This window comes from Triturus cristatus, chromosome 5_1, assembly GCF_964204655.1.
Source record: "Triturus cristatus chromosome 5_1, aTriCri1.1, whole genome shotgun sequence".
Taxonomy (NCBI): domain Eukaryota; kingdom Metazoa; phylum Chordata; class Amphibia; order Caudata; family Salamandridae; genus Triturus; species Triturus cristatus.
This window is the reverse complement of record NC_140587.1, coordinates 708,920,265-708,945,151: the sequence shown is the minus strand read 5'-3', so window position 1 is coordinate 708,945,151 and position 24,887 is coordinate 708,920,265. Positions and strand designations below refer to the sequence as shown.

The window sequence follows — 24,887 nt, the reverse complement described above, 5'->3', positions numbered from 1 at the left end:
GTGTATGTCTGGAAGTTCTTGGGTTAAAGAATACTGAAATAACAGCCGATGCGTATTTCGCCGGTGTAACCGGCAGGCCAAGGGCTTTCTCAAGGCTGGTTTAGGAAACTGGCAGCATCATAGTTACCAGAAGACCTTGTAAGTATATATTCAGAGTCTTGTAAATGAAATAGTGGTTGAAGGAAGGCTTTGTTCGAGCATGAAGTACTAATAGTGTGCTCAGGTGAGGAAAGTCTCTGCGGCACATCTGATTTCGGGATTCTTTAACCCAGGAACTTACAGACATACATTAGGGACAAACCTATAATATGTTTATATCTAAAGTTAATGCTGGCTATTTTTTTCTAGAGGAAACTGCCCCATTTGACTTGGGTGTGGTTTGCAGGAAAAACTCAAACCATGTCGATGTAGTTCTTCTGATATAGGGTTAATTTGCAACTTTTTCACTCAAATTATGTTCTATAGTGTGGAAGGCGAATAAGAGGTCTAGTATTTTTATTTTACAGAGTTTTATATAGCGCAACCTTGACCCTGTATCGGTTATCAGAGCGCTTTACATAGCACCAGTTGAGGAAACATTCATTTTTAGGTCTCGCCTGGCGTAGACTACGAAGACATGCGCAGTCTCGCTGGCGAGATTTAATGAGTTAGGGTAGATTTCTCTAGTGGGCTTTAAGCCCCGCCCCTCTTTTCCATTGGCTGACGTCACCGTTTATGATAAACGGTGGCCAGCCATTGGAAAAGAGCGTCTAGTGATGTACACTTTTCTCCTTTAGAGCCGTCCCAGTTGGACTGGCTCGGTTGCTTTACGTCTGTGGGAAAGGTCTTTCTTAGCTTTATGGGGCGAAGTGTTTCAAACATATGGCCCCATAAAGACAAGAAAGCTTTGCGAAGGACGAAAGTGAAAACAGACCGTGCTTTAGCTCAGCCAGGCGTGGCGAGACTCCACCCCCTCTGCCATGCCATTCCCGCACACGCGTTCGCAGCTCCTGACGTACTCTCCGAGGGAGCCTTGGTGTTGGGTGCCATTACAGGTATGGTCCAAGTCAAAAGGGGGGGGTGGGGGGGATTTCATGTATTTTTGTTTCTAGGGAGGGGTGCCCCTTTAATTAGATGCAGTACCTATTTCGGCAGAGGTAACTGCTTTGACCCTCCATCAACGATATACCCTCCACCGGAAATACGGGCTGTTGGGCAGGACGCTAATGGCATTGGGACTGAGATAAGACGCGAAATAGGTTATGCTAATCTACAAAATAAAGGTTCATGGGTGAAGTGCCTTTGTCAGCGTCAAGGGTTCCATGTGTTTCCAAGCTCAGGTAGTCGGGTCTAGAGCACACTAGTATAAACATATAATCGGGCTGGCAAGATTGACAAATGAAACCCATCTTATACGTAGCTCCTTAAGCTAATAGAAGATGGCGTCGGGCGAATTGATTTTCACGTGCGTCCAAGAGCGACTGCTAGTATTTAAACCGTACTCCTTTCGCGATAATGGTGCAGCAGCCCAGTGGTATAAAAAGCATAGTTTGGTGCCGAAAAAATCTACGCTCTCAATATGGACCATAGCAACTCAGCCACGCCTCACTACTCTACAACCCAAACGAGAGGCTACACATCATCACCTTCCTACGTTCACAACACCCCTTAACCCCCCCCCTCTCCACTTGCACGAAAGGCGTCTTCCTAAACAACAGTGCTGCACCACCCATTTGTGGATTACACCCGTCCATATACCGCAGCCGGCATCAACTGCTACAGAGGAGCCCATTACTCTCCCCCTCCTGGGCTCGAAGAAGACTTTCGGGCTTCAAACCAAGAAGCAACGCTTCCTCCTTGCCCAGGCAAAAGACAACTCCCTTGGAAACAAAATGACGCCATTTTTTCGGGACGTTGCACCGGACCCGTGGGCTCAAATACCCCTATGATTTTCAGTCCCGGTGCCCTCCTTCAATCAGAACCCTGAATTAACCCCTTTCACGGGCTAGAGGGGCGCCCCAAGCAGTCTAACTCCTCCTTACCATGGTTGCGGTTCGGATGCCGCCGATCGGCGACGGATTCTACTTAGGAAAAAAAATTCCACCACGGACTCGACGTCCCGCCGGCGGTTACTTATACAGGAGTGACGACTACTATCCGGAAGCAGCTCAGAAGAAAGCTCTCTTCCGGTACAGCTTAAATGGTATCCCCCCGATATTCGAATGAATAATGAACCCCATAAGGAAACATCTCGGAAAGCGTTTCGGTTTGGGCAGCGCGCACCGTACACACATTGAACAACAAGCATTGAAAATGCAATAGGTCTCGCATTTTATTAAGTTAAAGCCATTTGCTTTGCTATACAATACCATTAGCAAAGCAAATGGCTTTAACTTAATCAAAGGCGAGACCAATTGCATTTCCAATGCTTGTTGGGTTTTTTTTTGGTTAGGAACGGGGAGATTAAGTGATTTGCCTAGAATCACAGGATGTTCAGCGTCATTGCCGAGACTCGAACCCGGTTCCCCAGATTCGAGGTCGACCTCCCTAGCCTTTAGGCCAACTCCTCTCCCCTTAGTAGAATCAATATGCAGGGGTAGCTCTGGTCACATGAGTTTAGAAGTTCTTCCCTGATGGTTAAAAGGGTGGTCTCCCAACATGGTCGTAACTTTGATTGAATGTCACTCCGAGGACCATTTACCTTCAGATGAAAGGACAAATTGTGGATGACAAGTTTTAGGAGCCTCTGCATCACAAGCCCAGAGAGGACCTTGTAGTGGAGGAAGATTATCTAGGCCCATGGAAGGTTTCTTTAGGATAGGGGTGAGGATTGCATATTTGAGGGCCAGAGGAATGAAGCCACGGGAAAGGGAGGAACTTACAAGACTAGTAATGATCAGTGTTACTGCTGAGAGGGGCAGATTAATAAATTTAGCATTACACATATTCCAGAGAGGCGAAGATTGCTAATGTTGGATTAATAGAAAACAGCTAACTTGCAGAGTGGGACAGCATATGTGAGAATAGTAAAGATAGGACTGCCCTTCAAGGGACCATGGAATCGCGATAGTGATATGCTCCCTTAGGGTGTTAATTTTGCTGATTAAAAGGAGAACGTTGAATGGAATGGAATGTCCGTCGTTATATAAGGAATAGGATGCAGATGTGTGTGCCCACATCTGCTTTATTTCCTCCCTTGCTTTTGAGACCATCAGGAAGGGTTTGGGGGAATTCCTGCACACCTTTGCATTGCCTATAGAGAGGGTGAAAACACCTCATCGTATCCTACATGACTTACGCCATGAAGAAGTTCAATATATCAAAACATATTGGCTGTGACTGTATCACTTTAAGAATTTGAAAGTCAATAAAGAAGACAGAAGGACAATTACCACGGTTGCCATGACTATGAGGGCTACTAAAATTATGCGACAGTGTTGCACCAAATTATGTGGAAGGGTTCACTAAATTATGCGACAAGAGGAGGCAAATTAGGTTCCATAATGCAGAATATTTTTTGATAGTTTTACCTCATTATTTTGTACTTTTTACACATGATAATTCTGCCTAGACAAAGGTTTTGATGCATTCATACTAGTTGAACAACCAAGTACATAAATAAGCAAGCATCTGAAAGATGACAAGTTAACCTTTGCGAAGGATCTTCCAATGCGCATGAACACATCTTGCCACATTTATAGAAACTTTTGATCCGCTTGAGCTTGAAACTAATTTTTTTGTTAAAATCTTCAGATTATGCAGCAGATGATGGATTATGTGGCACATGCGGCAAATCCTTAATTACGTAAAAAACGTTGCGGTCGCAGAATCGCATAATTCCAGTGGCCCTGATGACAAACCGTACAATTTGATGGGCCCTTAGTTGATTAATACATATTTGGGTGCAACCTGACTGATTTTTTATGATTTTCTGTTTAGACACCAGCACCTCTAGCAGTTGGTGCTGTACAGAGTGTGAACCAATTAATAATTGGGGACAGACTTTGAAGGGCTGGATTTTTCACCTGTTATGCAAATTATTTGCCCCATTTTGCCGTTGATTTTAGAAGTGACTCAAAGATATCAAGAGGCAATTCCTCACATCCACACAGCATCCCTGTAGGCATGTCCAGACAGGGTTTCAGACCATATAAAGTGGAAGGATTTGCCAGATTTCGACATAACACACCACATAAGACTGTCAGGAAGGAAACCACGTGGAGGAGATGGAGAATGGACAGTGGAGACTAGTCATGGAGGACAACAACTTCCAGGGTCGGGCCCAATACATGCTGCCCCAGTCACCTGAAGACTGGGACTTGACTTCCGGGTCAGTGCACTATAAAGTAGTTAGGGGATTTGAGGATTGTCTGGCATGATCCGTTCTTTTAACTATTTCACTTGATGCTTTAATTCGCACCTGTATTTCCGATACCACACCTTTGTTGTCGGTCCGATTTATCAGTCCTCTCGGTTTCCCTCCTACCTTCTCCCTGTATTTCCCCTTTTATTTATCTTGGACGAATTACTGTATTTTTACCTCGCCGTAGCTTTTCATGGATTCCCAACTTCCCCTGCAATTCGGCTAACAACCTGGAACCTACATTTGTACCTTGCTACGTAACCCCACATTTTGGCTTTGGTGACTTTCCGGTAGAGAGTTATGCATTTCATCTTTGGTTCTTTGGCAAGTTTCCTGGTTTGTCTGGGGACTAGTTACAGTGATGCTGCCTCTCGAACCGAGTAAGCCACTCAGGCGTCTCACAATATGCTTACCTACTAAAGAGTAGAGTTCAATACAGCTCTTTAAATACTTACCTTCTCTTGTTTTTTTCTTCGACAGCGAGTCATAGTACATCGCTGCAACACTGTGCCATCATGTACCGCAGAGAGTCCAGTCAAGGTCTTCTACAAGCCATCCTGCTGAAAAGGAGGGTCTCGCTGTCGCTTGCTCTCTCTCTCTCTCTCATATTCCTTATTCTGTCTTCTCCTAAACTCTAATAGGTGCTCCTTACTCCCCTGGATACTGATGCACGGAGTGGGACCCTCTCTAAGAGGAGAATGCGGGATTAGCCTCACTATCCCTCGAGCCACATTTGAATGGTCATGACAGGATTTTAACTGTCAAAAGGCGGAGTCAGTGAGGTGAACTGGTTGCATATGTGTTCTTGTGTGATGTGGCAGGTGGCTCCATGCACCTGTAAACTGAAAAATAATGAGTAGGCTTGACTGGATTCAGGTGGGAATAAGACAATTGATATATCTTCAGCGGGATACAGTAAAACATATTTAAAAAATCAAACACCTAAAGAGATTGATACCACTTCTCATCATGAAAGTACAAATGCCACAAAACCTGGCTTTACAACATAAACCAAAGAATAACCTTTCGGTGTGGGACAAACAAAAATAACTTATTTCAAAAAAATCATGCTAAGCCAACATTTATGAGCTAAAGTTGTAGTCATTTCTTTTTGAAATCTCTACAATAGAAAAAGACACACAATTGATGGACGGAATGCAGAACAAATCAAAACATTCTCCCCCAGTCAAGAGATCTGGGTTAAATCCATCATTCTTTTGCTCACCATGCCACCCCAGTTTAGACCTGGCCACATGCAAATCAGTCTTGACCCTGTGCCTCATGGGAACAGTCCAGCCCGAACTACCAAGCCAGGTCCTCCCTGGACCAGAAACAAGCATCCTAGGACCGGTTTCGGGGTTTCACCCCTCTTCAGCCAGGATAGCTTGATTCCAGTGACACAGTGAGCCCGGGACCTAGGTCTAGGCAAACCCGGCGCACTAAGGCTGGACTGTTCCCATGAGGCACAGGGTCAAGACTGATTTGCATATGGTCTGGGTTCAAACTGGAATGGCATGGTGAGCAAAAAACAATGGATTTAGGCCCAGATCTCTGTACTGGGGTGAATGTATGACATTGTTCTGCATTCTGTCCATCAACTGTAGTTTTTGCATTTGTCACCCCGAGTGGGACGGGTATGCTCAGACGCGAGTCCCGTGCTCTCCATGCCACTGGAATCAAGCTATCCTGGCTGAAGAGGGGTGAAACCCCGAAACCGGTCCGAGGATGCTTGTTTCCGGTCCAGGGAAGACCTGGCTTGGCAGTTCGGGCTGGACTGTTCCCATGAGGCACAGGGTCAAGACTGATTTGCATATGGCTGGGTTCAAACTGGAACGGCATGGTGAGCAAAAAAACGATGGATTTAGGCCCAGATCTGTGTACTGGGGTGAATGTATGAAATTGTTCTGCATTCTGTCCATCAACTGTTGTTTTTGCATCTCTACAATAGAAACATTACCTCGCTTGACCGAATTTCTTTACAAGCTATAGCATTTTTGATCCACAGGAAAAACTCTCCTTGTCTAAGGCCTACGATGATATTTCCTCATAATTGCACAGATTGGAAAACTGACATGATGGAAATTTCCGGCACAATGACAACTAAGTACTTCCTACTCCGTGCTTTCATTCAAGACTTCAGCCATAGCACAGCCTCAGAGGTGCTTGTACCAAGAAATTCAACTCACACTTTGTGTTACTTCAGTAATCTAGGATTTTCCAGACCAAATACCTTGGTGCGTGGAAAATTCTACAGCAAGAACCACAAAACTACCATAATGTTTAGATTGTAAATTCTTGGGGTGCATTACAGGACATGCGGTTTAGTGCTTAAAGATAGAGTGCCAAGCCTAGTGACTTGGAAACTCCAGAGGGTACCCTTTAGTTTTATAACATTGGTGGAGGGGGCCAGGCATATGTATTCTTCCTTCTTCATTCCATCTTCTCTGCACCATGATTTCTTACCGGTTTCACCAAATCTGGGATTTAGCTCTCCAACTGTTTCCCCGCCCAGTAATGCCTACTTGGCACTGAATGACAAGGGAATGTAATTTGATGGAGGGAATAGGGTGACTGTTGTGCGTTATAGTGTCTTTTTAGGTGTCATCCTGGCACAAATAGAATGGACAGAATGTTAACATTTATTGGGCTGTGTAGTTCAAGTTGAACACTCAGAACAGGGCTCCTTGATGATCTCTCCTGACGGAGACTGTGGGGAGAATGCTAGTGTTTACGCCTCACATAAACCGTGTGACGCTGGGCACATTGCTTTACTTCACATGGGCTCATCGATGTGCAGGTAAAACTATGGACCTCCAAAAGTGGTGAATACACATAATTGTTTATATCATTGACGAACGCACTACATTTTTACTGGAAACGAAAACTGGAGGTTTGCTCTAGGAAACCATTCTAGTCCGGGGTTGTGTGTTGTCATTTCTGCAATCCCATACCCTCGGGGTCAAAAGGTCACCAGTGGTGCACTAAATCCTCTCTTCCGTCATATCTAGTTCACCGGTTCCCTTTCTTGTGTGCATCACTCTAATTTAAGACGATTGATTAGGGAGTCTTGTTTCAGGCGGGGGGGGTCCTTTCCTCATCGCATGAAACTGGAGAGAGGAGGCGGCGGCAGCTCTACGGTGTGAAGCGGAGCAGCAGGAGCCTGAGCATGCGCATGTGTATTTGTACTTTAAAAAGGAGTACACGGCCTGAAGGCAGCGAGCACTCAGAGTGAAAAAGGGGAGGAAAGGGGAGTAGTAAACCAATACGCAATTTTTTTAATTATCTTTTATGGCTGTGATCACCGCCGAATAAAGATAATTATTAATGTTATTATTAATATGTAAAGTGTGTCGCAATGGAATGTGGAGTATTGACATAAAACAGAACAAAAAGCGGTTTAAGTTCACAATTGTAGAAATCTAAGAGACAATGGGATGACCTGGCAAAGGGTACGCCAACACCAGGCGCGCAACACCCATTGGACTCAAAGGGCTTCAGCCCCCCGTCGTTTGGCAGCCCGGGATGAGACAGCTTCCCGGGCTCACACACAGCCACACCGGAGCACTTCACAGGTCATTAAAAGACCATTTGCATGTTATGGAGGCCTTGCTGTTGTTTCACCCCTTCTAAGAGCCCCTGCAGCTCCACTCTGTCTATTGCTTAAAGATTCAGCCCCCCCCCCCGAATTTTTTCCTTAGCCCCGCCCCCCCCCCACCCCCCCCTCCTCCCCCCGAAATTTGGCTCTAGTTCGGCCTCTGGCCAACACAGTGGTGTTCATGTGATTATCATGCGTCAAGCTCGTCTTCACTGCACTCCTTAGGAAGAAGTGTGCTTTGAGGTGACCTCACAACACTGTAGAGATGACGTTACCTGACTTTGACAGCGCATATTGGAAAAGTGCAGCAACATACAAGGCATAAAACACCACCCTATTGCCGAAAGTTGTAAACGCATTAACTGTGGGCGGAATAAGAGGGTCTTTTGGTACTCAGCCTGTTTAGGAACTAAAGGGGCAACCAGATTTGGTAAATAGTAATTTCTGACACAAGCTAAATTTAAGGTTAGGGATGGAAAGAGCAACATGTACCAATGCTGGGTAAGTGCTGCAGCTTTAAACCTGGTTTGCTAGAAAATGCCCTCTCGAATAGGTATTTTTTTTAATCATATATTTTAATGTACCATTTTAGGACGTTTCATAGCATATTTGTAACAGAGGAAACAATTAGAGGACGATATCTCCAACCCACCTCATGTTGTGTACAACTTGTCATAACGCCACCTTGTGCACTTCGCCTGCCCGGTCCACAAGTGATGTGTGTTCAAATCATGTCCTTCCCACTAGGTCTTAGCATGAAAATGTAAGCACTCCTGGAAAAAAAGGCATAAGCTACTCACAGAGAGGTCGCCGTTACAGTAAGCTGCACAGAAGCTTTGCTCTTTCCAAAGAACGTGTTCCAGCGTGGCCTCCAAACACCCAGCACGTGAAACCAGGCACAGATTATTACCACGATAACATCATTTAGATAACCCCCCGGGGGAGGGGGGGGGGAGGAGAACACTGTTCGCATCAGTGTGGGAAAATCGCTCGAGGGCACACGAGAGGGATGGGGGAACCCATAGTATGCTTCCGCGCAAAAAGATGCGGCCAAGGAGTGATTGGAAAGGAACAATTTTGGGTGGAACCGAATACAGTTGAGCCTTGTTTGTGAGTAGCAAAGTTCTGTGTCGAGCTAACATCAACCCCAGGGACAGAGTCTCAGCGGCGCTATAAAATGAATTAAATGCACCTGAGACTGAATGGTTACGGAGGCTTGAGGGGCGCTGTGAAAGGATGGTTATGAAGAACCTGTAGTGGAGGTGGTCATTGGGGGTGCCAAAAAGCATTGTCGCACTGGGCGCCACGAGCGCTTAAGCCGGCCCTGCCCGCGCTTACTGCCTTATATCCCTCTGTACCCCACACCTCGCGCTAACTGCCACAACATATCCCTCTGTACCCCACACCTTGCGCTAACTGCCACAACATATCCCTCTGTACCCCGCACCTTGTGCGCACTGCCACAACATATCCCTCTGTACCCCGCACCTTGTGCACACTGCCACAACATATCCCTCTGTACCCCGCACATCACGCTCACTGCCACATATGCCTCTGTATCCCACTCCTCACACTCACTGCCTGATCGCTCATTTTACCCTGCCATTCATCTTCTACGTGTTCTCTCCCCTTCCACTCGTTCTACCTCTGTTCACCCCCTTACTTCTTTTAGTGCCTTACATCTTTCTCAATATCTCTACTTCTTTTCCTCTTCAGTAACATCTGTGGCACATCTCTGCACTTCCATTATATCAACGCACCCCTCTACCTCACCTGTCTACCTCAGTCTTTATTATTCCCTCTTCCTCAGCTGTCTCTACATGTCTATGACACACCTCTCCCTCTCTCTACCTGGCCCCCTCACGTTCTACGACTGTGTTATTCTCCCCTCTCCAGCTTTGATTTACCTGTCGCTGCTCCTGAATCTTTTTCTTCTACACCTCACTTCTTTGTCTACCCTTCACCCCTCGCTACCCTTCTGTTTGCCTTACTACGGTCTTTACCCGACCCACCTTTCAGTGCCTCTTCCCATTTCGCCTCACTCCCTCACAGCGCTCTCCTAGCATGCATCTGTTTCTCCCCTCACCACCATGCCTGTCTCTACCCCTCCTTATCTTTCTAACCAGCCTAACTTTCTACCTTCCTGTTATTCCTGGTAGCGAACCTTTCATTTCACCCCTCCGGTTGTATTACCTATGCATTCAAATTGAGTAGGTCATTGCTGTGCTCCCAACCAGACATCGAGACCCAGTCCCCTAGCCTCTCAACATGCCCAGATATAACAACAAGCATTGGCATAGCCAATTGGTCTCGCCTTTGGGACCTGCTGCAGAACTAAATACTTATATAGCTCACTTTTGCCAAGGCGTCAGCAGTATAAGTTCTTCAGTCAGTGAGTCAGTCATAAGGTCCCAAAGGCGAGACCTATTGGCTATGCCAATGCTTGTTTTTCTCAGGTTGGCCTGAACATTACCCGATCCTGATTGTCTGCCATTTTAGCCCCGCCCCCATTGATTAACATTAGCCACGCCCCTTCATTTGCCAGGTTCGCCCCCCCCTGGAAAAATTTCTGCGGACGCCCATGCTGCCATAGGGAGGTGAAGAGAGATACACGTTACTAGTAATACACTAACAATAATAAACTCCCTAAAATCATGTCCCCGCAAGAAGAACTTCTTATTCCTGAACAGTGAAAGACTAGAAGCTGTTACCGTTAGTCATGGCCAATCAAACTTCATCTCCGCCATCTCAACATTATGACCTCAGACTCCAGGATATTGATTTGAAGGCCATTCTTGCAGCAATGTGTTTCAATGGCTTTGAGTTGGGTCCATGCTACGTGGAAGCGCTATGGCATGTGATATTGCGCTGTGGGATCTTTATAGGAACTCTGCCTGCATTGACAAGGGTGAAATGGCCTTGTGTAAAAAAGTAGTACCCATTCCAAAGAGCCTCCATTCGCTGTCCTTGTGTCAGACATAGCATATTCCCCCACGGAGGAAATTCTGATGAATTTCTTGGTCCAATGTAATTTAAAGCCATGTATCATACATTGCAATTCTGGTGGGCCTAACAACAAGTGAACTGGTGAAGCATACATTCTTGAGAAGTGAAAACCTCTCTCAAAAGATCTCAAGGAGCTCAAACTCAAATACCCGATGAGCATTCAGAATATTCCTATGTAAAGTAAATCTTCATCACTGAAGACACTGGAGGCCCAGGGCACAAGCAATGGTATCCAATATCTGGAGGGCCTTCTTTACTTTAGATGACAAGACTTTTGCAACCATTCCAGGTTCCAAAGCACAATACAACATCAGCAATGATTTTCCAGCAGTACAAACCTGTGCCTTTGGCCATGAATTAGATGGCCGTTATGTACTGCTGGGAAAACTAGAACTAGAGACCTTCGTCAGAAAGGACAAAAAACATTATTGTATATCACAGTATATGCCTCCCAGCGGACACATCAGAAACTTCTAATTACCTACAACATAAGTGGTCCCCACAACATAATGCTTCAAACCAGGTGGGAGTTGCTCCTAAAATATTTTCTGAAGAGAAAGATAAAAATCAATCCTTCTACTGATGAAAACACATCGAACGAAACAACTTGGAAGCGCCCTCAAAAATAAACTCTCTGAATGTGTTTCGGTTCAGTATGGCAAATTGAAACCTTCAGCAGAAAATGACAAAATTTATCACAGTGCTAACAACCACAGTAGCCATTCCTAATCGTATGGACGAATGGCGCTTTAGGAAATAATACAGGAATGCTTCTCACGTGAAGCTTTGCGCGGGAAAGGGCCAGATTCCGCCAGACTCGTGATGGCTTTATTTCCTCTCTTTTCCATCTCTCATCTTCTCTTCTTTCCATTAAATTCCACCATTTATGTTTTAGTTTTTGATTTTAAAGATTATAATCATTCATACTGATGAAAGGAGTGTAGCAGAAATCCTAATCAAACTATATCAAATCAAACCTGCTCTAGTAATGGCAGTGTTTTAGCAAAGGCTGCAGCTCCTTCGTTGCCAAACCTATTATTTCCTCAGACTTTTACTGGAGGCGAGCTGTGAGAGTAGGCCCTTAAGGCTGCGTTACAGGAATCATCTGGCCACCTATGCTTTTATTTGCTTAACGTCCGTGTGAAGCACAACCCAAGCCAACCTACGAGACACCAGGGTATAGTGAATCTGGTAAAGAACCCTACAGCTGGCATCACCACTGCAATTACAGTCAGGCAGAAACAAACAAAATACAACATTTGCAAGCTCAATATAGAGTGGGAGCCCACTGAGATTGAGTAGGATCAATAATCCTTGAGCAGCAATAAGAACCTTTACTCAACAGGTGCATTTTTGTGAACCGAGAGGAGACAGCATGCTTGGCGGCAACAAATTCAGAAGAAATCAAGGACCTCTGGAGGGTTCCAGTCAGAGAGCAGAATGTCCTCAGAAAATACTCAAGCATGACTTAATTTTACTGTCTGCATACAAAAATAAGAAAACGGGGAATATAATAGAAAAATTCACCCAAGTGGAGGTCCGGCCAAGTATGTGTGTGGCTGGTGACCAAAATGTGCAACGGTGGTGCCAGAAAGAAATGTAAAAACTAGTAGGGGCTCTTTAGAGAAGCATTTTCTGAATCAATGGAGGTGTAGATTATAAACCAAGATTAGGGATAAAGTAGAGTTGGTGGTGGGGTAGGGATGCCGATATGACTTGGTAAAGCTGCCGCCTCTTTTAAGGGGGACATAAGAAACTGGCCCCAGCACTAGGAAGCAGTGGGTCACAGAAAGGACATTTGCTAAACAACACAAATATGATGATGGAGAGAGGACAGTGCCAGCACCTGTGTAAAACCCTTGATGTGCAACAGCATGAAAGGAGCTGATGGGGACTCCCTAAACAAAAACAAAGGCAGGCTGATGACTGTCCATGGGAGGCAAAAAGAAGGAGAAACATTAGGACTCACTCCTAACATCTTTCGCCCCAGGTCTAAATCATATTGTCTCAGTGGTCCATCCAACTGTCCCAATTCAGCAAATGAAAAGGAGGCATCTCCCCGGTGAGAATAGATGAACCAGCAGGGTAATTAAGGGAAGGTATAGCAAACCTACATAGGAAAACAGACACAACTGAGCTCTCGGAGGTGGCCATCAACTTCGCTAACAAGAGACAAAAGCATGATAAAAGTGCTTCATGGCCGATAACAGGGAGTGGAGAAAATTATTCCTTTACAATCCAGCTATTCATATATCATAACATGAGTGCTGCCTGCCTAAGGTGCGTAACACATACCATAGTGTTTTTCCCTAAGGACTTTATGTTATTATGTTAGTGGCGCTTCTAAATACCAAAATCTGCCATTTGAGGGTCCTCATAGTGCTGTTGGCTGTTTGGGGTAATCTGCCACATAACTTTAATGCTTCTACCAGAGATGATAGTATGATTGTGGTATTGCTGGACAGTGTTAATCCGAACTACGCGAGACGTGAGTCGATCTGTGTTTTTACTATCTGTGATGCCTGTGTGTTATAAATATAGGATGTTTCACTTAATGATTCCCATTAAAAAGAACAGTAAGCCCGCATAGATGATGCTGGCTGGTCTCTGTGAACTGCAGGGAGGCAGTAGCATTTTAAAAGAGGCCTTAATGAGGAGAGGAATCACGCTTGATGGTCCGAGCTCTATTGCTTCTGTACCTGGAGCCCCGAGGCGACGAGGAAGAGGAGAGAATTATTAGAGACCTTCAAAGAGCAACCTTCTTCAGACATCTCATCGGTAAGGCAGACTAAAAACCTGCAGGTGTATGGATACGCTGTCAACAATAATCAATACTGGTCTTTTAGGCCTCCCTGATCAGGAAGTCACTTTGGAAAGAACTCAATATTTTGTAATATAGAGCTTGTTAACTTAATATAAAAGTACCCTTGGCACTCTACCTGCTAAAGCATGTCGAGACGTTTGGTTTGTTTCTTTAATTGGAGTATTTTTTTGTATTAGGCTAAATATGTAGCATAAAGAGCGCAACCTTGTTTTCTAGATATAGTTTATTCTTGGTTTAAAGACTTAACATGTACCATAACCACGTTTGTTTTAAATATATTTCATTCTAGACTTATACTGTATATAACTAGAATTACTACTATATATATATATATATATATATATATATATATATATATATATATATATATATATATATATATATATATATATATATTTATTCAATTTCAGCCTGATGAGTAACCATTGCAAGAAGTACAATTAAATAGATTTTGAAGAATATTAATAAAATAGCCACAGCAATTAATTAGTGCGCCTAATGCCAGTTTATGACCAAACGCCATTATTATGGTAAGTAAACTGTTTCCATTATTAGTTGCAAAATCTAGAGGCAAAAAGTAAGTGTATCTCTAAAAGATGATGGTTTTGCAGATTAAAAAAATACAAAACATAACTTAGCACTCTTATGTACCGCTCAATTAACAGTAGATGAATTGGTAAAGCGAAATAAGTCAATACATTATATTCAGGTCAAATCTTCTGGGTGATGACGAGTCAAAGTATAAGATAGTCCAATGATGTCATATGACAAATCCTTTATTCTTGGTTCATTGTTTATTCAGAATCATAACTCGCTTGTAGCCTAAAAAAAATTACAATTTCTGTAGCCGATGCGTTTTGTTAACATAGACCTTCTTCAGGGCTAAGATAAAAAATAAAGAGTTGAACATTTCTAAACAATGATGTCCTAATTTAGCTGGCTGTTACTATATTTTTCTCCACATCGTATTACGCCATAAAGGGGGTCATCTTTTAAGTGTCCATGTTTTCGCTTTCACAGAAAAGATGTGAAAATAGCATGAGTCATCATTACAAAAGAATGGTCTTTGGTTGCTTCTCATTCTCCTATGATATGGGACAGAGGCAACGGTGTCAAAGTAACGTGCTCACAGCGTGTGACATGCCATTTGACCGGAGACAACAATGGCTAGTCTCCAATCTAGGGATTGTGGTAGCTATTCCCTATTAACTCATGCACCTACAATTGAATATTGAAGAATTTTCTGACTGACCTTGGTAATAGTGGTATGGGCAGTTTCCTTTAGTGCCTCAGCTGCCATATGTTAATCACTTGTTGCATAAAAAAAATATGTTCTAAAGATTCTAATCCATCATAGCCCAAAGAACATATTTTGCTAGAATGTTGGATCATGTCCAAAAGCCTCCGTGACAACAGGAAGACCCAATCAGATCATCGTTAATTTCTCCTGTCATGTAGATCTTTGATATTCTCATATTTGCACAGAAGGCACACAACGTAGGAAAGCAAACACTGTCTAAAAGTGAACACACGCATATATATACACTTTATGTAAAGCACACATTTCATGATCAGTCCCTGGCACTAAAGGGGTCACGGGTCTACTCATTACGTGGGTGTGCACATTGTGCAAGAATAGAGTGCTGTCACTCGTAGTGCGGTAACCAATGCCTGAAGTGAGTTGACCCTGCTCCCCATTAAGTATGGTATGGTGAGAGGAAGCACGGTGTCAATGACACCGCAACAATCAATAGATGAAGAGGGCTGGCTGAAAGTCTATGTAAGTATGTATAATACATATTTTTATTAAAAACAAAAAAGGTCTTGGCTGTTATCAGACAAAAAAAATTATAATAACTTGAATATTGTAACTAAATCTGCAAAACGATACAGTTTGACGATGGCCTTTTTCACCATATTTTTAATTGTGCTACATTGAAGTGGCACGTCCTGCAGGACTTTATTAGGACCCTGGCATTTAAGGCATAGTAAACAAAATCTTGCATAACACTGAAACTTCCCTGGTCATTTCAATAGTAACTCCCTCTTCAGCTAATAACATATGGAGCAATTTTGTATAGCTGAAAAAAAACACTATAAAATGAAAATTGAAGAACTAGTCCAACTGGATTTAAGGGCACTCGCCAAACTATTCATTTCAAAAGATGTACTACTGCTTAGCCCGAGTAGTTCTCTCAGTTTAGATGTCTCCGTTGTCCTGTAAGTGAGAATAGGGGTGGCCTTTATACGAGACACATTTATCTATATGGCTTTTAATTTTGCAGCACGTCAACTAAACTTACGTGGCTCTTTCTATAATGAATGTGAAGGGCAGTAGACAAGTATGTATTGCTAATACATCAATCAGACTTTCAGTGTCATTAGAATTAGTGGTCAAAAAACAACAAGTAATTGACGTCTTAAAATGCCCTCTATTAACGTGGTCACCAAGCTGAAGGGAATAACTTGACTACCTTCAAAAGAGACATCCAAATCTCTCACACACATTCTAAAATGTGTGCAGCCAAATTAAGTAGATTTTGACATTCCTGACACTCGGCTTGTAGGTGAGGCTGGCTATTATAGTAATCAATGGTAAGGGAAACCCTAATTTCCAGAGTTAATGCAGCGATGACTAGTACAGGTAGTCACCGCCTTCGAGAACTCATCGGATGAGCAATGCAACAGAGTAAGGCCAGATGCAAACATCTCATCATGACCATTAGCATCACTGCATTGTACGTGATCAGTGTACCCGATGAAAAACATTTTGGGCAATTAGTAGGATGCTGTTGCCCTCAGTCCATAAACCCACAAACTTTTATCGAAAAGCTTAACCCATTGTCAATAGACGCTGATAACCGGAGGAACTGCCCATTTCAAAACTTCACAGCGGAAGTACTGGAGCAAATCTCTACAGTTGGGTGTCCTTTGAAGCTGGAGATAAACAAAGCTGCAAAAACCACAGCCCACCAAAGAGGATGCTGTTTCAGTAAGTTCTTGCCTATACCAATCAAACTCCTGGCATTTGAGTTTTTACATTCTTTAATTAAATCAATTATCTTCCAAATGAAACCTCTACAAATCGACAAGCTGATGGGCGGAACCAGCGACAATTATCACCACGCCAATGTGGGCATCTTATAATTCCATAAGGTAATAAGCCCATGCCCAGTCCTTTTCCCTTCTTTAGCAGGTGTATTATTCTTGTCCGAGTCCTGTAGGGAAACGAAATTCCAGAATTGCTTAGGGTTGCAGCCCTAATCATTTCTTCCCAGTTTCAAAGATGTACATGTTGATTTTAAACGTTATTACATTTTTTCAACAGCTGCCTCTGAACACCAGTACTTTGATTAGGACATATTTGGCATCAAGAAAGAAACTTCAGCTCATTTTAAGTAGTTTCATAGAAGAAAATGATGCGCTTTCCATAATGCTTATATACATTCTTGATTAGGAAAAAAGAATATATGGTTTTATTGCTATTTCCTCCCGAGCAGTGACCATCAGGGTTTTTTGCCAAAATTGTAGTGGTGTTTTTACTAAGGAAACTGGCAATATGGAGGGTGAAGTCGCAGGGGTCAATTAGGCTTAGTAGGAGAGAGGACAAACATTTTAGAGTGCATCCGCTCTGCCCCTAACCAGCTCCAGAGGCATCAGATGGCTTTAGCTATCCAGACAGACAGCAAGATGCTTCTGTCCGTCGTCAACTTCTATGGTAAGTATCTACTTGGTGGGACTCCAGAACTTACAAGGCGCTCACGCCTGTACTTCTACTGAAGAGAAAAACAGGAGTCAATACAAATCAGATGTAGTCTTGGCCGTGCCCTGCTCAGAAGCTGGCTGTGACCGAGAGAAGTCTGGTATTACAGCTGAGTTCTGGAGTGAAGAAAAGTATACGAAGGAAAAAATTAAGGCATGATCACAGGAGCATGCCGAGCACCGAGGGAAGTTATGGCACAGACCAACTTTTAACTAACTTTGCCATTTTGATGCTTCAGGCGTATCATGCGAGGGTTCGTAGTTAGGCAGCACGGCATCACGCTCTGCTCTCTGCACAACACCGCTATGGCTACAGGGCAGGAAAATGGTGCAGAACCAGAATTACTTCTAGCTAGAGCGGGGTTTTCCAAAACAGGTTGGAGCTGGTTCCAGAGCAAGCTACGCTCACTGGGCCGCTTTCCCCCGGCATGCAGTGCTGCGAGAGCACTAGGCCGAGCACAGCATAGCGTCCCATTCTGAATACCTCCCACTGTGTCGGCGAGCAGTGCAGAACACCTACAGATTGGTGCTGTGTTTGCAGGCAAGACCTGCAAATTGAGGGATGAGGATGTTTGATAATTTTTCAGTCTAACTAAAAGAGAAAATAAGTAAAATGAGCACAAAAACAATGTTAATCAAATGGTTTACTATATCTTCCAGTTACTGTTCCAAGTGGCGCAGAAGATAAAGCAAAATCCACAAATACTTTTTGCTTTAAAGGAACAATGCCCCACTAATCAGCGCAAACAGGGAAGAATCATGGACAAGCTTTAAAATAAATTAAAGGATCCCTACAAAAAATGTCAAAAAGAGCAATATTATAGAAACAAATTCGCACCTAGTACAAAAAATGCACGATCATGCACATAACAAAACAATCACAATTTTAAGAGCTTGCTACTCACTCTTTGCACCGCTTATTGTATAATATCAGAACATCATGACGTGCATATTATTTTATGGAGCGCTCTAAAAAGTGGGTACACTACAAACATAGGCCCAGAACCATCAGGACAAACTTCTAGGACATTAACACAGTTATAATCAGATGCAAAACTGTGCACAAAATGTCATCCTGCTGGTCTCTGGCATTTGCAACGCCCTAAAGTTCATCATTTTAAGATAGAATATTAAACAAAATGCATTGTTCTCATGTTGAAAAGAAAAAAATGAATACATTAGCTTAGTTCGATATCGTTTTTGGGTTTAGAATGTGCGTTACTGAAAAGAGCGACACAGCATTTGGATTTATTGTGGTCAAACACAGCGCTCTCCAGCTGTTTTGATTTCAAGCAGTACCTGGACACTGGGAATCCTAAAGCCACTTACATATGGGCACAGGATGTATTGTACGGGCAAAACTATGAATGAATTGCACAGGACGTGGCTTCAGAGACATTTGTGCAGTACATAAAACTGACAGAAAGCACCTCTCAATAAAATACAAATAATATGAGGTATGTGAAAATTAAATGTCAGGGAAAGCATCAGGAAATCTCAGCAAAAATATGCATGGAAAGGGAGAGGTGCCTATACAGTGGCGTAACAAAACTTGAGGGTCCCCTTCCCCGCAAAGTACACGGAGGGGGCCACTCCTCCCCAGCCCACCACCTAACACTTTTGCTGAGGGGGGCCCTGGAGCTCGGGAGCCCCCCCACGGACTACGGGGGCGGGGTATATTACGCCACTGGGCCTGGCCGTTCTTAGTTGGTGGAGCGATTTGTCTGGTTAATTCCGATAACGAACGAGACTCCTCCATGCTAACTAGTTACGCGACCCCCAGCGTGAAGACAGTTATCATCAATAGGTCGTTATCATCATTAGGATGTCGTCATACTTTATGCTGTCATAAGTTTGTGATATTGTCATATGTTAGTCTATGTTATTATTTTTGTGCAAAAAATGTTTTTGAACATTCAGTTATATTTGCAATTTCTGTTTGTCATTGTATATATTTGTGTATTGCGAAAGAAAGTGGAAATGAATAACAAAGAAAGAAAATAGCAGAAAATTCTATCAATATAAATAAAAAAGGAAAAAATATATTTTGTGAAGTTCCATTATTAGCTTCTTTAATTGTGTCCATTTGTAAATTGAAATTGCAACATATATCATAGTCACATTGTCTAGAGTTGCTACATTTGTTGCACACCTAGTTTCTATTATCCTTTCCCTTATTTTACCTATCACGACACTGGGCCTATACAACAAGATGATAAGACGTGGAAAAATGGACATGGGGAAAGTAAGTGTGTCAAATCTCAGTGAGTTGTGCTTGGCAAGGGAGAACCAAAGCGCACACAGCCCAGTCTCGGGATTCACTGGGGCCATCACAGGGTTTTCCCTCATGGGACACCAAGGGCCTTATTTACGAGGCCTTGCGTCACTTTTACACGGCCGGTGCGTCACTTTTTGTGACGCATCAGCAGGGTAATAAATGTGCCGTCATATTTATAAAATGATGCATCTAGGTAGATGCGTCACTTTGTAATCCCCTGCGCTACATTATACCTGCGTCAGTTATAATGTATGCAGGGTGGGCGTTCCGACGCAAGTAAGAGATTTCACTGCGCCACTTCTAGGACGCAAATGCGTCAAAATCTTACGCCTGCCTCACAGCAGACGTAAGACTGACGCAGGCGCCGTTAACATGGGACTTGCCCATGTGTAATGACCCATTGATGGAGTTGCGTCACTTTCGCGACACACTCCAGCAATGCGTCATTTTTGCGCCTAAAGATACATCAGAAATACTGACGTATCTGTAACTCCATGCGACATGATGCGTCATACTGTAAATATGACACATCCAGCATGTTGCAAGGAGGGCACAATGAAAAGTGACGCATCGCTGTTTTCACGCAGCGATGCGTCACTTTTCATAAATGAGGCCCTAAGTGCGCACTCACTGCAACCCTTGTGTACAACCCAATTCACATCCTGATTGGAATTCATAGTTGGGTCTGATTTACCCAGTAATTATCAAGAGAGCTAAATATCTCACCCCTTGTTAAATTTCAGCAGCTCAAACCTCCCAGAATCTAACAGGGGAAAGGCCTGCTGTATTTAAGGTACCACGCCGATGTTGGTGCGTTAAGCAGTACCGTTGTCTTTTATACCAGGTGCAATAAATAGCACTTATTGCTCTGACCAATGCAAAACTGGGCCTTATACTCATTTATTTTGCCACAAAAATGTAGGCCTCTGAAAAAAGCACTTGTTTCGCTGGTGGCACTCTCAATTGTCCAAACGGGGTGGGGGGGGGGTCTGCATTTTGTTGGGGGGAGAGGGCTGGTGCATGAATGCTTTAATATGTTCTGCCAGGAACAGACATGACAGAGTTGATCTCCCGATCAATGCCTCTAATGTGTTGTATGGTTGTCTCGAACGGCCTGCAAGTGAGGGGGGTGGGCGTCCTTGCATTCCACTGCTCGTCTCCGTCTCGGGCAGGCTTCCTCTGGGGCCCACTCGCTCATCATGGCACGTCACGTGACCCATCCCACACAGCGGTGGCGCGTCTACGAGCACCGCCAACAGGATACGCACAAAGTCACCGGGGACGCACGCTACCCCGCTCACTGGAAAAATGTGGCCATCTGCAGTGTTCCGCACAAAGCGGTATATCTTAAGGTGAAAATCTGCAATGCAGATCCGAGCAGCCCCTGACAGCGGAGCGTGGCTCCGGCAAGGCTGCGCCGTGGGTAAGAAAGGCTGTACAGATATGGTCACAGTGCACAATCTGGCTACAAAAATGACAACAGCAGCTTAAGAGCTTCTCAGGGGAAGTTCAAAGGCAACATCCCATGTGTACTCCTCTAACGAGAAGCACATGCATTATTAAGAAAAAAGAATGCATCCTTTGTAAACAAACGTGACCTTAGCAGCCAAGGCATAAAACACAAATACGGTATTGTATCCCGAGACCACACAGGGCCCGCCAATGACGACGTGAGATGCTCACATCCGCCAAAGCGACCCGCGTGGTTCCGGAAGCGAATACACTAGAAGTCAGCTTTGTATTCCACCAGCAAGTTGTGTCCCAGAATACAAGTTTGCACTTGTCCACCTCGGCTACAGGGTCTTCAGAGACTGCAACTTTGGCTAGACGAAAACTCCAGGATTACACAAAGCACACCTAATTTGAATTTATACTGACACATTAAGGTGCACACCTGGGGGCAGATTTATGAGCCCCTTGCGCCACTTTTGCGTCACTTTTAACATGGGAAAAGTGACGCAAAAGTGGCGCAAGGGGCTCATAAATCTGCCCCCTGGTGTGATGACGTGGAAAACTTCTGCCTTGTACTATCTCAAGCACTGACAAAGCCAATAAGTCAATTGGGTTGGTAGCCTTTTAGCTGTGTAAATGCTTGTTTTGTCATGTTTTTTGCAAAAAAAAAATGGGTAAGCTGATAGGCATTAGGCACGCGTACATCTAAAATAAAGAAGAAAATGGCTAAAAGTAAAAGTATTTTGATCTAAAAAAAAAAACATGCACTGCCATAGTGGACCTTGGCACTTAAGGAAACTACTGTGTGTGTGGATGAGCGGTTTGGTAAGAGGCAGAATGCTGTCACTCATAGCCACCTTAGCCAATGGGTGAAGTGGGCTGACACATTCCCCCATGCTGTAGTGGCGTTCAAAAATGTGAAAGGCACAATAACTGAACAACAGAGGATGTGGGCTGGCTGAAAGAAGCCCCTATAAATATAAAAATATATTATTCTTATTTGTGTAAAAAAAATTAAAAAAATCAAACGGTCTTGGCTAACGTCAGCCCTAAATATTCGTTTAACTTGATAAAAAGTATCACCCTGGAGTTTTCTATTCACCCACGAAAGACACAGTACGTTATTAATTTTAATGCGGATGTGCTGTAATTTATAAGCGCGAGACTTGATTCTGTATGTTTTTTTCTGTATTTGGTGCCTTTGTTTTATTTAACCTACAAAATAGTCAACCAAGGCGGTTTAGCACATGAATGTTCAAGAACCCCAACTCGACTCTTCTCTGGTAGCCCAACAAATACATCATCAGAAAATGAAGCGCCGTAGAGAGCCATGCATGCCACACTAGCGTTCGGTGGGGCTCGGGCGTAATTACAGCACCAGAACTCCTCAGCGACTCCCATAGTCAGAACACTGGTACTCACAACAGCAAAGAGGTAAAGAGAACTGTGGGACGGTAACTACTTCACACAGGTCTGCCTTCGCTTTTAACGGGAGATCGGCTTATTTTTAGACAAGCGCCAACCATCCTTAACTCTGTCCCAAGTACAATATCACTCCTTCTAGTTGGAGTCCAAGGAGAAATAAAGTTGTTCCTGTCTCTGTTGCAAATTCGCAACCTTGAACATCCCCCAAACTTGGGGGCAGATTTACAAGCCCCCTGCGCCACTTTTGCGTCACTTTTAACATGGGAAAAGAGACGCAAAAGTGGCGTAAGGGGCTTGCAAATCTGCCCCTTGGTATTTATGTTACATGCACTTCTGTTGAACGTTTTAATGCCTACGATAGGAATTCCACTCTAATGTTATGAATTAAAATCTCCCGAGCCGATGTAGCAGCCGTTCATTTGAAGTGGAGACTTAGGTCAAGTGCTGGCTGTCAGGCTGCGCCCCGGTGCGGACTGCACAGCCAGTGACAGCACAGCCGGTGCGTTGTCCCGGCTTGGGTTCCCGCTCCCCACAGGCCCCTCTCGGCACGGCGCCGCTGTACTCACCGGTGTCCAGCCGTACGACCTGGGGCAGCCGGTAGGAGCTGATGAGCTGGTCTAGGGGCAGAGAAGCCGAATTCCAGCGCACCTCCTTGAGCGGGGGCACGGCGGTGGGCTCCATACTCCTGGGCTGGGGTCGGCAGAGAGGTGGCCGGAGTGCAGGGGCAGGAGAGGCGGCAGCCCCGGGCTCCCCCTTCAGCCACTGCCCCTGCCGTAGCGGGACATTCTGCTGCTGCTGCCGGTCAAAGCAGGGTCGCTCCACCGTGCGCCCCACACAGCACCCCGCCGCCGTCCGCCTGCGCCCGTAGCGCTGCCCTCCTGCCGCCACTACTGCTGCTGAGGCTGGCTCTGGTAAGAAACGCCATACCAGCGCCTGCCAGAGCTGACTAATCACAGCGGCAGAGGGAGAGGCAAGGAGACGCCTGCGCAGGGCCGGGAGACCGCCTACCGGCTCCGGGGAGAAGCTGGAGCAGCCAGGAAAGGGCCAGCGCTGTCTTCCTCCTCCCCCGCCCGGCCGAGGTCCCATGGCCCGGGGGCGGAGGCCCCTCTCGAGTAACTCGGGTGCCTGCAGCGGGCAGATCTAATGGCTTAGTTCAGCGTGCCCCTCGCTTGCTGCTCAGCGGCCTCTTTTAGTTTTCAATTGGGACAAACATGCAAAGAAAGCATCGTACGTTCTATTCATGTTTACATATCGGATTATCCAACGAGCGGGAATCTTTATGTTTTTATAGTGGAACAACATTAGTATTTACTTTCTTTATTGCAGAAACACTGTACATATCACCCGGTAAACTAACGCAAACACGCCGAACTATGCGGGACGAACCGTATGCATAAGGCTTAGACCAAGTTTGTAGAAATGACCTCAGCGCTGACAGAGGTGGAAAATGAACTTGGCCTGACACAGGTGTCAGACTCAAAAACAGCAGAGCCAAATTGCCTCATGCGTTGTTCAGTTATAAGGCTGTCCAAGTGTTTATTTCGATCTGGAGTCACCAGGAAAGTCATTTTGCACCCGTCAGCACTTTCACTCTGAACAAAGGTATTGGTATGACCGCATTCTCACGCCCCTTCTTCGGTTAACGCACCCCTTCTAAAATGCAGGTAGATACTTCCCTGTGCTCGGAACCGATGTGCTTTGTCAGGTGGAAATCAGGAAATCACAATGCCTCTTCCCAGTGCTTAATTTGAGCCGGTGGTTTCCGGTGCCCAGCACCAGCACTTAATCATCAACACTGGTTCTTGCCAAATATGACATTCATTACCTTTTCAACAAGATTATCTGTGGATGGAACCAGACTTTTTGTGGAAGCAAATGCTTGGTAGCTACTACGCCCACGCGACTCCCGTGAGCCAGGTCCACTACTTAACTTTGTAAAAGACGAGGAACGATCTGGCATGGTTCCCTCAGCACAAGTCCATTTGCTGGTTCGTTCTGCACAGCATGCCTCGAGGTCTTTCAGATGGCTGCCTCTGGGCACTTTGTGTACACATTCTAGATCTTTCCACCTTTGAGTAGCAATTAGGTCAGATATCACTTGCAGAGGCTAATCCTCTCGTGATGCTTGCACGATTTCCTTTTTACTCCTCACACAGGCACATGCTTGTCTGATGATGTATCTGAGGTAGTCTTCAGCAGTAGA

The 24,887-nt window shown here is 44.6% G+C and overlaps 1 protein-coding gene across 1 annotated transcript in view; it reads right to left on the bottom strand.

Moving 5' to 3' along the window:
• GAREM1 (GRB2 associated regulator of MAPK1 subtype 1) overlaps window positions 1-23,792 on the bottom strand; it is a 442,505-nt gene extending 418,713 nt beyond the window's left edge. Inside the window, exon 1 of the mRNA XM_085605691.1 lies at window positions 23,251-23,792. Within this exon, the coding sequence (XP_085461817.1) occupies window positions 23,251-23,770 (520 nt within the window). The 5' untranslated portion in view covers window positions 23,771-23,792. The remainder of the gene's footprint in view (window positions 1-23,250) is intronic.
• Window positions 23,793-24,887: the final 1,095 nt, after the last annotated feature.